We start from the raw sequence: 16,453 nt of genomic DNA, 5'->3' as shown, positions 1-16,453 counted from the left end.
TTCTTCTGAAACAATATGCTCATATAATCAAGAGGGAAAACCAAACCAAACTGTGCAGACTCATTGCATGTCACTAATTTCAAAGATTAAGCTTTGTAATAGCAGCTGTAACGTATAGTTCATCAGATTTATTTCTGCTCACCAAGCTGAAATCACAAGATTATATATTGTAACATGTATATTAATAGTTCCAGGGTCTGACACAACTCACTATTTTCTTGTGATGACGACTTTATTCACTTTTTGTACACCTCAGTATTGAGTTTACATTTTATACTACACTACAAGAACAACTGTTACTACAACTACTAACACTGCTATCATCACCATTGCTAGTATTAGTATTATCACCATTATCACTACCACCACCACTGCTACTACAGTGACTTCTGGTTCTACAACAACAACAGCTACTACCACTGTTACAACTGGCTGCTAATGCTGCTGCTCCTATTATTCCTGCTATTAGACTGTGAGCTCAGAGGTAATGGTAGTCTTTGAAGTTTATTACATGGGATAGGGAGTTGGTGATATGGTTAGATTTATACCTCAGGAAGATGATTTTGCTAGCTGACTGGAGAATGAATGGGCTAAGGAGAGACATGAAGCAGGAAGGCAATAATTTAGGTCTGTCTTGATTGAGGGCTTGCTTGTACCAGGGTGGCAATAATACATTAGTGAAGAGAAGGAGCTAGATTGGAGGAATGTTACAAATGTAAAATCAACAGAATTCAGCAAAAAATTGAATATGGGAGCAGTTCAGAGAGAGTGAAGAATCAAGGATGATACCTAGATTTCAAGCCTAAGTGACTGGGAAGATGGTTGTGACTTCAAAAATAATAAAGAAGTTAGGAAAAGTGAAGGGTCTAGGAGAATAGATAATGAGTAGAGTTATGGGTATGTTGAGTTTATGATATCCAATTCAAAATGTTTGCAGTTGGAGATAACATGGTTTGTCTGGGATAAATGGAATTGAAAGTCATGTGCACGGAGAGGACAATTGAATTTATGGTAGCTAATGGTGTTACCAGGTAAAATAGAGGGTCCATGACAAAGCCATATGGTTCATCCCTGTTATATTCACAAATACATATATTTGATCCCTCTCTGCAATCTATAGTCTCAGATATTGTCCTAACTCTCCAGCCACTGTGTATGTGTGTATGTGTGTGTTTTTGTGTGACATGACCTTTCAGAACTAAACATAAGACTCTGTTGCAGAAAATGTTCCAACCTCTTTTAGTTGAAGGAATATTGTCATCTGGAAGTTCATTTCCTGTATCAATGAAATCATGGATACAGTCCCTTTTCCAGTAAAAACTGTATATGTTTTCTAGTTCACATTAGAACATTACATTTTTAAAAAAAAATTGTTCAATTTGTGGAATTTTGTGAATTCTGATCATTATTCTTATAATCCTTTCTTTTTTCCAATCTGTGATCATAGAGAATATGCTGTTTTGACATAATACCTGCCGTTGTATGTGTGACATTGGACCTGGAATTTTTCTGAGTCTCAGATATTTATTACAGGATATTTTATCCTGTTAATATGTCACATTAACATGTAATTCACTAAAAGATATGACAATACAATATATACAGTTAATCTCTGGCTTTTATTATTTGGACTTATATCTTTGGTATACTATGTAAACTTTGGCCAAAAAAACTCTGATTTTATTTTTTAACATTTTAGTAACAATTTCCTAAAAAAGATTTAGGACATTTGCCTAACTAATAATAATCTTTGGTTGAAAACCATTTCTTTACTAAATTTATTTGTATGATTTTTTAAAAAATGTTTTAATTATTTGGATTAGAAAACTTAAATGAACTTTATATTATCAAGATTGGTTACTAATATATTGTCTTTTTCTCCTCCTTTAACTTTTTACCTTTTTTCCTATTTTTAAAGTTTGGCTTTGATGATAAAACAAGACTTGTAGACAGAGTTCGACTCAATTGGCAGTATGAAGAGGCCAAAAAGAGGTAAGAGGTATATTTTTTAAAAAATCATATTCTGTTTGTCTAATTCAAATTTTTTTGATAGTGAATGTAGGACTTTAAGGATGTTTTGATCTCACTTTTAAAATACTATTAAAATTTTATTGCCTATTATCTTATTGATGATAATAATGATATAAAGTCATTTGTTTGCTTATATGATAGAAACAAATAACTGGATTATTCCCTGCCTTTCCTTCTCTCTCCTTCCCCAGACTTTGTTAGGGTATTTAATTTTATGAATAGCAAAGTAATTTTGAAAAAGCATATTAAAATACTCAGCCCACTGACAAAATCCACTGACTTTTTAATGTATTTTTATCATGATTCCAACTCATGATTATCTATGTCATTGGAAGGAAGCAGTGGCAAATATAAAACAACAGACCATTCAAAACCATTAATAGTTTTAACAAGTGATTTTTAAAATTGTTTCAATATATCTTCAGTTCTTATGATGGAAGTTAGAAAAAATATTTCTTTTTTATTTTTTAAAAAATGATCTAACTGCTATTCTCTTTGGTATTGAAAAACAAAAAATAATGTATGGTTTTCACAAATTATTTTAATATCTACTCAACCTTATTCTTTAGTTTTTAAGAATTTGAAAAAAAAATTTGATAAGCAAATTTATTTATTATTAAGTATCTACTCTGTGTCATATACTGTATTAATGCAGTTAATAAAAAGAAAGACAGTCCCTGCCCTCAAGGAATTTATCATTTATCTAAAGCAGGAGAAAACACACAAAAGAAGGCCCAAAGGTGGGGGAGAAGGGATAGGCCTTTGGGTCATCTCGCTTAGTGGAGCTGAAACCAGCAGGACAGCAGATGGAAAGTAGCTTAAGTACAGCTTCTGCTCTCTATGACGGTAGGCCATTGGGAGAAAATTGGTATTTCTTTCTTCAGCCTTCCAATCAAAAGGTAGAGGAGGTTGAGAGAAATGGTTATCAAAAGGCTTGAATTAACTACATGATGGTAAGTGTAGAAGTAATGAGCATATCCTGGGAAGAGTGACTTGTTCCATGGAGTTGAAACCAGGCAAAACAGCAGATGTGAAGAGGAAGACATTTGGGTTTATCTGTATTCCTTCTTTTTTCCTTATGTCTTTGTTCTCAGTACATGACTGAAAATAAGTGTTGATGAATAATCACAAATTTCTCCTCTCATTGTGTGGTTTCTATTTTATTGATAGTTTTTGTCACATTCTGTGTGCACCTTGGGAAAATATTCCTAAATCAAAGTGTTCTCATATATTAGAAAGAAAAATTTTTTGCAAAAAGAATATGTAGTAGTATTTTGTATTAAAATATTTTCCCCCAAATGAAAAAGCCTTTCTAATGTCAAAAAAGGGATGTGTGATTCTGGCTATGGCCACCAGTACATAGTTCATTGGATGTTTATATATTCTATATATCTAGAATCTCATTTTGTTGTTATTTTTTTTTTCTTTTAAAATTTATTTTATTATAGCTTTTCATTTACAAAACATAAGCATGATAATCTTTCAGCATTGACCCTTGCAAAACCTTCTGTTCCAAATTTTCCCTTCTCCTATATGGCAGGTAGTCCAATGTTAAAATATCTGTTAAATCCAATATATGTATACATATTTATACAATTATCTTGCTGCATAAAAAAAATCGCATCTGGAAAGAAAAAAAAACCTGAAAAGGAAAACAAAATGCAAGCAAACAAATATTGTTATTTTTTAATGTAAAAATTGCCATAAAAACAAATCATATGACTGAAAAGTGAAAACTTTGTTTATTGACCTTCTATTTGGCAGATATTTTTATAGCTTGGTTCTGTTTTCTTACCATCATACATTAAAATGTTGGGCTTTAAATTTCCACATGAAGTCTAAAAAAGCTTATTTGCCTGGACTAGCTATCTCTGTGGTCACATACTTCATTTATCATGCATTCCTTCTCCCTAGCTTGCTGCCATTTCTTTAGAGCCTTTGTCTCTACTAAATATTCTTGTGTTCATTCTTGTATGTTTCTACTGAAACTGTTCAGTGTGGGTGCAAGGAATTTGCTGTGCTGTATTAAAACTTGGAAAATAGATCATCGCTACAGTTGAGTTTATTGTTACATATTTCACTGTGACCTTTACTTATCAAATATAGCATGATTTTTTTGCAGTCTAAAAATGAATACAGAAATAACCTTGTTATACTGATTAAAAATATATTTAAAGGCGTGATAGAATATATGAGAAAAGAGTTTATTTAGAGCAACTTGATGGCAATCAATTGAGAAGCATTTATCAAGTACTTATTTTTTGTCAGGCTCTATATCGAGTACTGAGTTAAAAGTTAAAATATAGTCCCTATCCTTGAGCAGCTCACATTGAAATGGGAAAGATAGCATATAAATAACTAGGTATATATGAGATATATGGAGAATAGATGGAAAGAGCCTTAAAGAAGCAAGCACTAGTGATTCATGGACCAGGAAAAAGTCTATTGGAAGAGAAGACTCTTGAGTCTTGAAGGAAGCCAGGAAATTTTAAGAGTTGGAGTTGAAAGGGGCAGCTATGTGGGGCAGTGGACACTTAACACTTCCTGGCTGTGTGACTCTGGACAAGTCACTTAACTCCAATTGCCTCAGCAAAAAAAAAAAAAAAAAAAAAAAAAAAAGAGTTGGGGTTGAGGTAGCAGAACATTCTAAGTCCATTTAAAAAACTCTATTCTAAAAACTCGAAAACATCCAGGAAAATTCTATGATGATATAGCATTGTGGTATGAAATGGTTCTTGGTTTACAAAGATTATGCCAATGGAGTTTGAAGCTCTGCTAAATCTTACTAAGGCAATACAGCTTTCATAAGCATCTGTGGTGGATTATGCCTTTGTTTCCCAAAGATCTCATTAGTTAAGGTTGTAGAATTGTATAATTAGGAGATTGGCTACCCAATGATAAAGGCTTTTGGCTTTTTAGCTTTTCATGAAGACAGTCTATTAAGGCAAACAGGGATTGTACCAACATATCCATGAAGGGAATAAATAACCCATACCAATGAAATAATTTCTTTTGAAGTGTTTGAGTATTTTAAGTATACTTGAATTTTAGAATGTGTCTCCAATTTTTGTTGTTGTGGTAGTCATAGTCTTTAGAACTCTGTATCCATGCATCATTATTTATAACTCCCATTTAGAAACTTGGATTGTTTTTTTAAGAAATTTTAAGAAAATCTATACAGGTCATTTGATAGGCTGGTGGCAGCCATAATGAAGAAAGTGCTGGGCTTGAAGTCAGGAAAACTCATCTTAATAGTTTAAATTCAGCCTTAGACACTAATTCTGTGACCAGAGCAAGTCACTTAACCCTATTTGTCTCAGTTTCCTCATCTGTAAAATGAGATGAAGAAAATGACAAACCATTCTAATATCTTTGCCAAGAAAACCTCAAATGGGGTCCCGAAAATTGGACATAATTGAACATCAATAAAAACAATTTGATGGGTCAGTTTCCAAATCTATATTAACTTAAAATTGGTATCTCCTTCTTCTAGGAAGTCAAAAGTTATAGGGCTATGGAATCATAAATGGAGAAGTGGAAGGGAACTTAGAGACCATTGAATTTAACTCTTTCCTTTTCTGATGAGAAAGCTAGGGTACAAAAGAATTTAAATGACTTGATTGGTATTACATAAGTGGTGAGAGATAAAAGTAGGATTCAAACTCAGGTTTTCCTGACTTCAAGTCAGTTCTCTATCTACTATATTACTAAGCTTCCAGAATGTTTCTTTTATTGCCTTAAAGTCCTCCCAACTTTTATTATATGTCATTACAAGTCATCTTCTTAGGAAGGTGAAGGTCCTCAGATACTACATTGGAGAAAATATTGCCTCTTTTCCCTGCCTTTCCACGATGGGGAAGGGCAGTCTATTCTTGGCCTTTATTTCCTCTTTTTCTATTCTCTCTCCTTTGGCAATCTCATTCATTCTCATGCCTTTAGTTACCATCTCCATGCAGATGATTATTGAGTCTTTCTCAAAAGGAGGCACAGTGCTTATGCATGTTCAAACATTTTTCAGTCATGCCTGACTCTTTGTGACCTCATTTGGGGTTTTTTTGGTAAAGATGTTTAGCAAAATTTGCCATTTCTTTCTTCAGCTCATTTCACAGATGAGGAAACTGAGGCAAAATGGTTTAAATAACTAGTCCAGAGTCACACAACTAGTAAGTTCAACTCTGGAAGATTCATCTTCTCTTACTCCAGGTCCAGAGCTCTATCCATTGTGCCACCCAGCTGCTCTGACTATAAAGAGATGCTAATAACATTGCTCTAAAATTAGTCATTCTCATGTACTTTATGTTGAAGCCAAATTGGCCTTCTTAAGGTTCTCTAAATATGATAGTTCATCTCCTGTTTCCATGCTTTTTGCCAGCCTGTCCCTCATTCCTAGAATGCTCTCCCTTCTTCCTTTTATTACTTAGAACCCTTTCCTCCCTTCAGAATAAATTAAATGCCACTTTTTATCACAGACCTCTATTGATTTCTATTTGTCAGGGCTCTTCCTTGAAATTATTTTGATTCATTTTTGGTAAATGTTTTATTTACTTATGTCTGTTGTTTTCCCATTGTCCATCACATAGTGGACATCTGATAAATGCTACTAAATTGCTGAAGAATCATCTTTGATATGAGTAATTTACATAATGGTTTTTGTCACATAAATAGCTGCTTCTAAAGTTTTTTTAAAAGTTTCCTTTTATGCCTTTTAATATCTCTTTAGGCCAGTAGATTCTTCAACAGGTAATAATCCATGTTGTAATTTATCATTTATATTGTTTTCTCCTAGCCTGTACTAGGAGAGCACAGTTCCTTTCACAAATCTCTATAACTCCTATTCTTATGAAGTCAGCATTTTTAAAATCATAATATCTCCCTGCCCATTTAATGCTGTCATTTATATATATATATTATATATATATGTATTTTGAAGTCCTGCAATAGTCTCATCTTGTGTTAGGGAATTCTATGATTTCTGCAGATTTTGTTCTTAGGTCTCCTTTGTTTCGAGGTTTTTCTCTTTTTCTGTCTCTCTCCAAGTGCTCCTTGCCTCCCATTTGTTTTCTTCTTCATCTGTAGAGATACAAGCAAACCCTTTCTCCCAAGCAGTTAACCTATCTAGTCCCTTCTCTTTACCACTTTCTAAATCTCTCCTCATCTGGCAATTCATTGGAGCTGCTCATTATACTGGAGCTGTTCATACTGGACACTGCCCTTCTGTTGGGTTAAAATGTAATATTCTTCTCTAAAGTATAATGTTCTCTGGGAGCAAGATTCTTGAGGGGCTTCTGGAGGCAGCCTTAGTTTCAGTTCAGTGTAATCACCCCGAATGCAGCCAGGAGTTAAAGTTCAATCCTTTATTTTTCCCTTCAAAGTATGTCTCCTTTCCTGGGGCCCGGTTAACTTTAATAAAGGCCTATCTCTCTCCTTGGTTCCGAGAGCTTAAGCTGCCTTCTCTGGCTTGTGAATCTCCTCGACTGAATCCTGGCTGAGGCTCAGAGCTTCTAGTGGGCTTCTGTGTCTGGCCCTGAGAGCTTCTTGCTTATATGCTGTACACTGAGTATACATCAATCACTAGGAAACCATGTAGGATTAAATCAATGCTAAATTAGATTTAACCATTGTCTCTTCAATTCCACTTACTTAGCACCTTGTAAGAATCCTAACACACACACACACACACACACACACACACACACACACACACCCCTAAGATATTAGAAGTTTCTTGAGAACAGGTACCTTGTTATAATTCTATGTTTCCTTAACTAGGGGCTATCATAGTCCCAAGCTCATTGCCTAAAAGTACTATACTAAGTAATTTAGTTAACCAGAGTAAAAAATATTGATAAAAAATTCTTATGAACTGTCTGGGACATGGATTTTTAAAAATGCCTTTTCTACCAGGTCTCATCTTCACATCTTTCAACTCTGACAATAAGTTCTTGCATTTAAAAAAAAAAAATTTTGAGGGAAAATACATGTGTTGCAGGCTATGGATTGTTAATGACATTAAGACTCATGAACAAAGATTCTTGCAGCAGTGAGTGCAGGTTTTTATAATAACTACAGTTTTTGAGTGATTTTTAGGAACGCCTCCAAATAAGGCATGTGATTATAGCAATATAGACTGACGATCCAAGTAGTGGTAGATTACTTTGGCAAGAACTGAATCTAGCATAGAAGTTAAAATTCCACTGCTTCAGTAGTGGGGAAATACAAACAAATACTGGTGTTTTTCATGTGCTGCTCATTGATCTTTCCACTAATTGCCCTAGATAGTACCATAGCACTGATTTTATCCAGCATTGTCACTTGGGAGTGAAATATTCTGCAAAGTCACTTCTATTTAAGAAAATATGTCTTTCCACAAACTAAAAAATTACTTTATTTCTGATGAAATTTATTTCCAAGATAAATTCCTAACTTACTTTCTTCATAGAAGCATTGGAAACATAATTTAAGCTTTTTGTCTTTAAAAAAATTTACTATATACCACTTGGTATGTATGTACATAAACACATACATATTTAATGTGATAGAACCAATGCTTCTCTGTTTACTTTTGTTTCCTTCAGGACTGCCTTATGTCATTTTGTCTGGATTTTTTAATGTTTTGTTAATATTCCTTTCTTCTTTTTCAATCATTATCACTAACTTCCAAGTCTCCTTCCCCTCCAAATAAAAGGTCTCTTGTAACAAAAATATAGTCAAAATAAATTTATGTTGTAATGTTATGTCTGGGTAGTTATAATGACTCAAAGTTTTCATCATAGGTATCCAACATTGTTCTGGCTTTAAAAATTTCCTATTTCTTCCCTGCATTTCCAACCATCTTCTATCACTTCTTCCATGATCATTGTTCTGCCTCTAACAGCTTACCTACTTCCCTTCAGATTGGCTTCTTTTAATCTGTGAGCTTTGGAGCAAATTTCATAGTGACAAGGATGATAAGGACTATTGATTGAGATCCAGAAAAGCCTTCAGAGGACAGTGAGTCTCTCTTCCCCATCCCATCCCCCCATCTTATTTACCAAAAGTGTCAACATTGTTTTATAAGAAGGTTCTGAATGAGGGCTTTGTGACAACTGTTTTGACCTTGGAGGATTCTCTGGACTATCTGCCCATGGATCAAAAATTGAGAGAACATTAGGATTAATTGAATTAATGGGATAGGGAATTTCAGAACTCAGCTATATCTTATAAAAATAGAAATAGCTAATTTCTGGTGGTTTTCTGATTGAAGGATTGAGGCCAGGCTTTCAATTTTTTTGCTGTATAACTAATGAAGAGTTTATGTCACAGAGCAATGTCATCATTGTCATCATCAATTAGCATTTGACACTCATAAGCATGGATTGCAAGTGCTTGAAGTGTATGGAGGAAAAGCTATTGTCTTTCTAAACAAGTCTTTTCTTTAGTTCATGAAAATAGGCCTTAATGCCAGAGAAGTCCCATATTTTTTGAGGTTCAAATTTTTTGAATTGGTGAGAAATAATGTAGTTTGTAGTCATTTCATAGGGCACATAAAACGTTTTTAATTTAAGAGCATTCATTGCGGAATTGTCCTATAATGAATAGTTTCTATAGAAACATAACCAGTTCATACTGAAACAAAACATTTGGTTCATCCAATTTTCTAAGTCTCATTTCATTCTGCTGGGGTCCAGGAAATATATTGGTCCTGCAGTTCATCTGCTGTCAAGCCCTTGCTTGAATACACAATTCAACCAGACATTGGGAATTGACTTTTGTCTTTTTCTTGTGATTGAATTTCCATGATGCCTATAAACACATCTACACATAGACATAAACAAATTTTACAGCTTCACAATTGTATATGTTCATATTATACTGTGAACTTGGAGGAAAAAATAATTATTCATATTATAGGTATTCCTTTGTGGAACTTTAAAATTCTGTTATATACTTACTATGTATTGAAGGCATTCCAGTTAGTGCCTAACAACATTAGCATTGATAATAGCTAACATTTATATAGTACTTACTATGTTCTACTGTTCTACACTCTTTACAATTATGATCTTTTTTAATACCCAAAACAACTTTGGGAGATATGTATTATTTTTATCTATATTTTACAGATGAAGAAACTGAGTGAAGCAGAGGTTAAATGACTTTGCTCAGAATTATACATCTAGTAAGTATCTGAGGCCAGATTTGAGGCCAGATTTGAACTCAGGTCTTCCCGACTGTATTCACTGTGCCATTCCCTTTATTATATAATAAAGTCTAAGAGGGCAAGAATTATGCCTTATTCAAACTTTGTATTTTCTGTAGCACATAGAACAGTGCTTGGCACATAGTCAACATGTTTGCTGTATTTAATTTTAATTATTTAAAAAAATTTTTTTAAATTTTATTATATTTTCAATTCAGAATTTTTTCCCTTTCCCATCCCCTTCTCACACATGGAGAAAGAAAAAAAAAACCCAAAACTATTATGATTAATGTGTGGATATCCAAAACAAATTATTACATTAGTTAGGCATGTCCGAAAAAAGAATGAAAAGAAAGTATGCTATGATCTATACTCTGAAACCATCAGCTCACTATATGGAGATGGATTTCTCGTTTCATGTTGCATCCTCTTAAATGTCATTAGTCACTGATGGGAGTTATTGTTGATGAAAATTGTTAATTATTAAATCTTTTGAAGCTAATTATCTTCAAAATATTCTTGTTACTGTATAAATCATTCTCTGGTTCTGTTCATGCTCTTTTTGTAGCAGTTCATCCAAATCTTCCTGGGTGTTTCTGAAACCATACCTTTTATTATTTTTTACAACATAATAATATTCAACCACATTTTTCCCAGCTATTTCCCAATCTCAAAGATTTCCAAATCTTTGCCGTTACAAAAAAAGAGCTAATATGAGTCCTTTTCCTTTTGTTTTTTTTTATTTCCTTTATTTCTTCCTAATTATTTCTTTATTTCCTTTTATTTCTCTCATAGTGGTATTATTAGTATACAAAGGAGTATGCACATTTTCCTATATATCCTCCTCTCCTCTCCCCTTTAGCATTTGTTGCTTTCTTTCTTTCTTTCTTTTTTTTTTTTTTTTTTGTCATTTTAACCAATCTTTTGAAAGTGAAATAGCACCTGAGAGTTATTTCAGTGTTCATTTCTCTAATTATTAGTGAATTAGAACATTTGTGTGTGTTGTTATTTAAAATTGAATTTCTTCCATATAAAATTGTCATTCCTTACCTTTGACTATAAATTAGAGAATGGCTTTTTTTTTTCTTGAAAATTTAACTCAGTTCCATTTATATTTTAGAAATGAAACCTTTATCAAAGAAACTTGCTGCAAAGATTTTTTCCTCAGTTTTCTTCTTTTCTTATTTTAGTTTCATTGGTTTTATTGTGCAGATTTTTAAAATTTTATATGAACAAAATTATCTATTTTCACTTCTGTGAACTTTTGCATCTCTTGTTTAGTCATGAGCTCTTCTGTTCATAGATTCTTCCATGCTCCCCAAATTTATTTGTGATCTCATTATTTATGTCTAAATCATGAATCCTTTTCGGACCTTATCTTGGCATATACTGTGAGATGTTTATCTCTTCCTAGTTTCTAGCAGACTACTTTTTAGTTTTCCCAGCAGTTTTTGTTGAATAGTGAGTGCTTGTCTCCAAAGCTGGTATCTTTAGATTTGTCAAACACTAGATTACTGGTTTGTTTGTTTTTTAATTATCAAATACCTGATCCATTCCATTGACTAAGCTCTCTTACCTAATTACCAAATTGTTTTGAAGATCATAGCTTTTTAATATACCTTGATATCTCCTGCTGTTAGTCCCCCTTCTTTCCTTCTTTTCCCATTAATTCCCTTGATATTTGTGAATTGTTTAGATGAATTTTGTTATTCTTTTCTAACTTAGTAAAGTAATTCTTCAGTGGTTTCATTGATATGGTACTGAATAAGAAAATGATACAGATAATGTTGTCATTTTCATTATATTGGCTTACCCTGACCCAGAAGTAATTACTATTTTTTTTTTCAATTATTAAGTATGTTGGCCATATTTGACAATACACACATCTGCTAGATTTATATAATCCATTTTTTTTTCTCCCAGAGAACAAGTTAATTATAGTTTAGGATTAATGGTTGTAAATCACAGAGGCAAGTTAGATTTAATATAAGAAATAAAGGAAATTTTTTCTTGCAATTAGGACAATCCAAAAGAGGAATGGGTTGCTTTGGGAAATAATGAGCTCTAGGACCTGCTCGAATATTCTTAATTGGATAGTGATTCTTTTTTGGATATGGGTTACTGAGATTCCTTCCAGCACCCAAAATCTGCAATAAAAAATCCTTTCTATGAAGAGGTAGGAGGCATATTATATTTTACCTTTAGCCCTATGAAGTTGAAGATGGTAACTGCATTAAGTCAGAGTTCTTCTCTTTTATTATTTTTTTTTCTTTTACATTATTGTGGACATTGTACAAATTGTTTTCCTAGTTCTGCTTACTTTGCTTTGAATCAGTTCATCTGTGCCTTTCTGTTTCTCTCGATTCTTCATAATCATTACTTCTTGTATAATTTTTTCTTTTTATTACTATGAACTTGACAAGCAATAGACTACAAGTTGTTATGGAATTCTAATACACTTGTCTACTTTAAAATTAATTTTTTCTCTTTACCAATTTAAAAAGGTATAGAGTAGCAGTTTTTATTTTGTCTTAAATATAATTTTCAAAGACAAAAATCTATTTTTTCTTCCTCCTACCTTGACACTATGCTGATTTAAAAAATAAAAACAAAATAAAGCCCTTTTAACAAACACAAGTAGTGAAGGAAACAAATTTTCATATTGTCCATACCAAAAACAAATATATCTCATTTTGTGCTCTGAGTCTGGCACCATTATGTGTCAGGGTGAGTAGCATGTTTTATCATGAGTCTTCTGGAATCATAGGTGGTCGTTGCATTGTCATAATTCCTAAATCCTTCAAAGTTTTTATCTTGACTATGTTGTTTAAATTATTCTCCTAGTACTTTTCAACTTCATTGTGCTATAGTTTATATAGATATTTTCAAGTTTTTCTGAGACTTGTCTCTTTCAACATTCCTTTATAGTACAATAGTGCTCTTTATATTACTATTTCCTAATTTATTTTGCCATTTCCCCAATTGATGGGCAAAGAGTAGTAGTTTGAACTGGGTAATTGAATTGTGTAATTCACTATACAAAACCTCACCTGATGATGAAGTAAACAGTAGTTACCTCATTGAAAATTGGTCAACTTGATTTAGACCGGAAAATTCCCTGATTCCTATGACTGTCAAAAAGCAAATTAAGACAAACAGGAAGAGTGAATTCTATATTAATATAAGCTGTAATTCGCATGGAGCCTGCAAGGCAATAACCTGATACCACCTACAGGAATGAGGAATTCAGGCCCATCACTCCTCATTTCCAGTACATGAGACTGGGCAACTTGCCTAGAGCCTAGCCTGCTGTTTTAAAAAGCAGAAATATTTCAGGAAAAAAAAGAAAGGAAATTGCACATTGACATAAACTTTGTATTTTAGGCACAAACTAAAATACTGCAAAATTACTTTTGGAATGTAAAAAGCATTCTAAAACTTTGTAATATTAAAGGCTCATTTAAAAAAAGTAATATATTAAAGATAGCTATCATATTGAAGATCAGTATGATCTTCTAGATCATATTGAAGATGTGAATATAATATTTGTGAAAAACACAAGTTGCCAGTGCATTCACTACTTGAGGTAACCATTTATAATTTTAATATTTTTGGTAAAATAGAAGTTGGGCCATAAGGATAAGAAAAGAGAGTTTATACAAAACATAAGGGAAAGAAAAAAAAAAACTTAAGCTGAAATTGTATCCATCTGAAAAATATGATAAGTAGAAAGATTTAATAATTTGTATTAGATTTTCTTAGTTCATTACTGCAAATTGATAGATGATATCAGGACCACTCTGCTTTCAAATAATTTGGAAAGTAGGGTATGTTCATTATATCATATATATGTTGAATCATAGAATGAGATAGAGTAGTTACTAATGTTCCTTCTAACACTAACATTTCATTACTGTTCCAAATTAACAGCCAATTATCTATTAAGTACTCCAAATTCTCAAATATGAAGACAGATATGCAATCCTACTCTTGTCATAAAATTCCTTCTAATGATGCAGATCTGATTGCATCCATTACTTCTTATAATGTTTCTTGTTCCTAATCTCCAGTAAATTAGCTACTGGAATTTTACTCTAGGGGCCCTTCCTAATTTTCTCTTGACATATTATTGACACATGGGCTGTCTTTTGATTGTTCCACACTCTTGCTTTATGAACAAACATATCCTTTCATTCATAGATGCCTGTGATACTATCCCTTGATACCTGTGTTTCTTCATGTTTCCTTACTTTTTATGTTTTATGGATAGAGAAATAATATAATATGAAAACTAGAAACGAAAAAACCCATAATTTTCTATTAATATTGAAAATAATCTGAGATTTGATTTGTATATTTTAATTTTATAAAGTTAGTTATATTTAGTACTAGTAGAATAAAACTTGATTTAGGAAAAAATATGGAGTGTTTCTTGATGTTCAATATTAAATCTCTTTAAGTTCTTTTAAGTATATATTCCTTGAGCTTATTACCAATCAAATATTTATTTAATGTCTCCTATGGGCAAATCACTACTTCAAAGCTTGGTATCCACAGATGAAATTATCCTTGTTTAATGAGGCCTGTTATTATCTAGTTAATGAAATATGATAGAAAAATATCATTTGAAGTACAAGCACATGGGAACATGTAGTCTGATCTTTGAAAATGGGAAGACTCTTTAAGGATAGAGATAGAGATATTCCAGAGGTGAAGAGTAGTATATTGACAAGAGAAGGAAAGAGTTTGAATGAAGAATAGTGTGCTTAACTTATTAAGTTAACATAAATCTAGTTGTTAGTAAAAGGACTTCTATAGAAAATTATTTTGGAGCCTTGGCCTTTGAATGTCACCAAAGAGTTTGGACTTACTGTGAAAAGCATTGGCAAATACATTGAATGATTTTGAGTAGGGGAGTATTAAGAACATTATTCAAGCAATGGATTAGAGTAGGAGTCAGGAAATTTACTGGTGAGATTATCTTCTTTACCTTCTTAGTACATTTGCTGAGTTTAAATACTATTTCTTACTTTCCCTCAATAAAATGTAGCCTTCTTGAGGTTGTGCTTTTGACTTATGAATTTGAATCCCCAGTGCCCAATAAAATAACTGGAACATAATAGGCCCTTAATTAATAGTAGTTGATTGACTTAATAATTTTCTCTCCCACACTCCTCTCATTTAAATAGCTTTATCATTAATCAGCCACTGGAAATGTCAAAAATTTATATTGAAAACTTGTTCATGATTTACTGCTTCAAACTATGGGATTTTTAGTCTATTCACTCAAGTTCTCCAAAGTCTTGGCTTAAGATACCTAAAATTAGGGGAAAAAACAGATAAAGGTTATTTGCTTTTATATGTGAAAATGTATCATACTTTAATGACTGAGAGTAGTAGTAGAGGAAGGAAATGTTAAAGAAAAAACATTCTAGAAAAGGCTTGGTTTTTGTACCTAGATTTGAAATCTCTGCACTGTCCCCAGAAGTCTTTCCATGGATCATCTGGTCTTTGGATAAATTACTGTAACCATGACTCATAACAGCATTCCAATCCTTATCACTTTTCTGATTATTTAATGAAGTTGTATATTAAATTGTAAATAGATTATAATATATAATAATTAGAGATTGGTAGCCTTTTGTTTATCATCACTACCATCACTTCTTCCCACTCTTACCCCATCCTCCTAGCTTATATTGCAATGCAGAGATGCTCAGTAAAGGCTGATTGAATGAAGAAATGGATTTATAGATTATAGTATGTTACATATTATTTATAGTTTTAAAATCAGATCTTTAGTATCCCCAAACCAGTGCACTGATACGGTATATCCCCCAAACAGCTGGTCACTTAAACAAAGCATTGACATTTAAATAAAGATATCAAATGTACAGTAATACTCTTCTCCTTCTGCCTTGTATCCAAAGTCCAAGACTGGAAAGAACACTGCATTAAACAATGGGGAAAAATAGTATATTACATCTGTATCCTGCATACACAAACACTCCATTGCTCAGTTTTTTAAGGGATTTTAAAGGAAGGCAGTATGGTATAAAAGAAATAATGCGAGACTAGAGGCCAGCACTGGATTCAGCTGTGAGACCTCAGGCAAGTTTTAACCTTTTTGGAAACTAGTTTTTTTATTCACAAATTAATGACATTGAATAAAAGAATCTGCATGATCCAACCTAACTAACATGCTATAATTTTGACAAGTCTTATAGTGAGCTATAAGTAAGC

At 32.6% G+C, this 16,453-nt stretch overlaps 1 protein-coding gene across 2 annotated transcripts in view; it reads left to right on the top strand.

The window, feature by feature from the left end:
* WWC3 (WWC family member 3) overlaps positions 1-16,453 on the top strand; it is a 184,519-nt gene that overhangs the window by 122,420 nt on the left and 45,646 nt on the right. For both annotated transcript variants that reach the window (XM_031959008.1, XM_031959009.1), the window contains one exon: positions 1,919-1,992. In XM_031959008.1, coding sequence (XP_031814868.1) covers positions 1,919-1,992 — 74 coding nt within the window. The remainder of the gene's footprint in view (positions 1-1,918; positions 1,993-16,453) is intronic.

Source organism: Sarcophilus harrisii, chromosome 3, assembly GCF_902635505.1.
Source record: "Sarcophilus harrisii chromosome 3, mSarHar1.11, whole genome shotgun sequence".
Classification (NCBI taxonomy): domain Eukaryota; kingdom Metazoa; phylum Chordata; class Mammalia; order Dasyuromorphia; family Dasyuridae; genus Sarcophilus; species Sarcophilus harrisii.
This window is presented reverse-complemented; position numbering and strand designations above follow the sequence as displayed.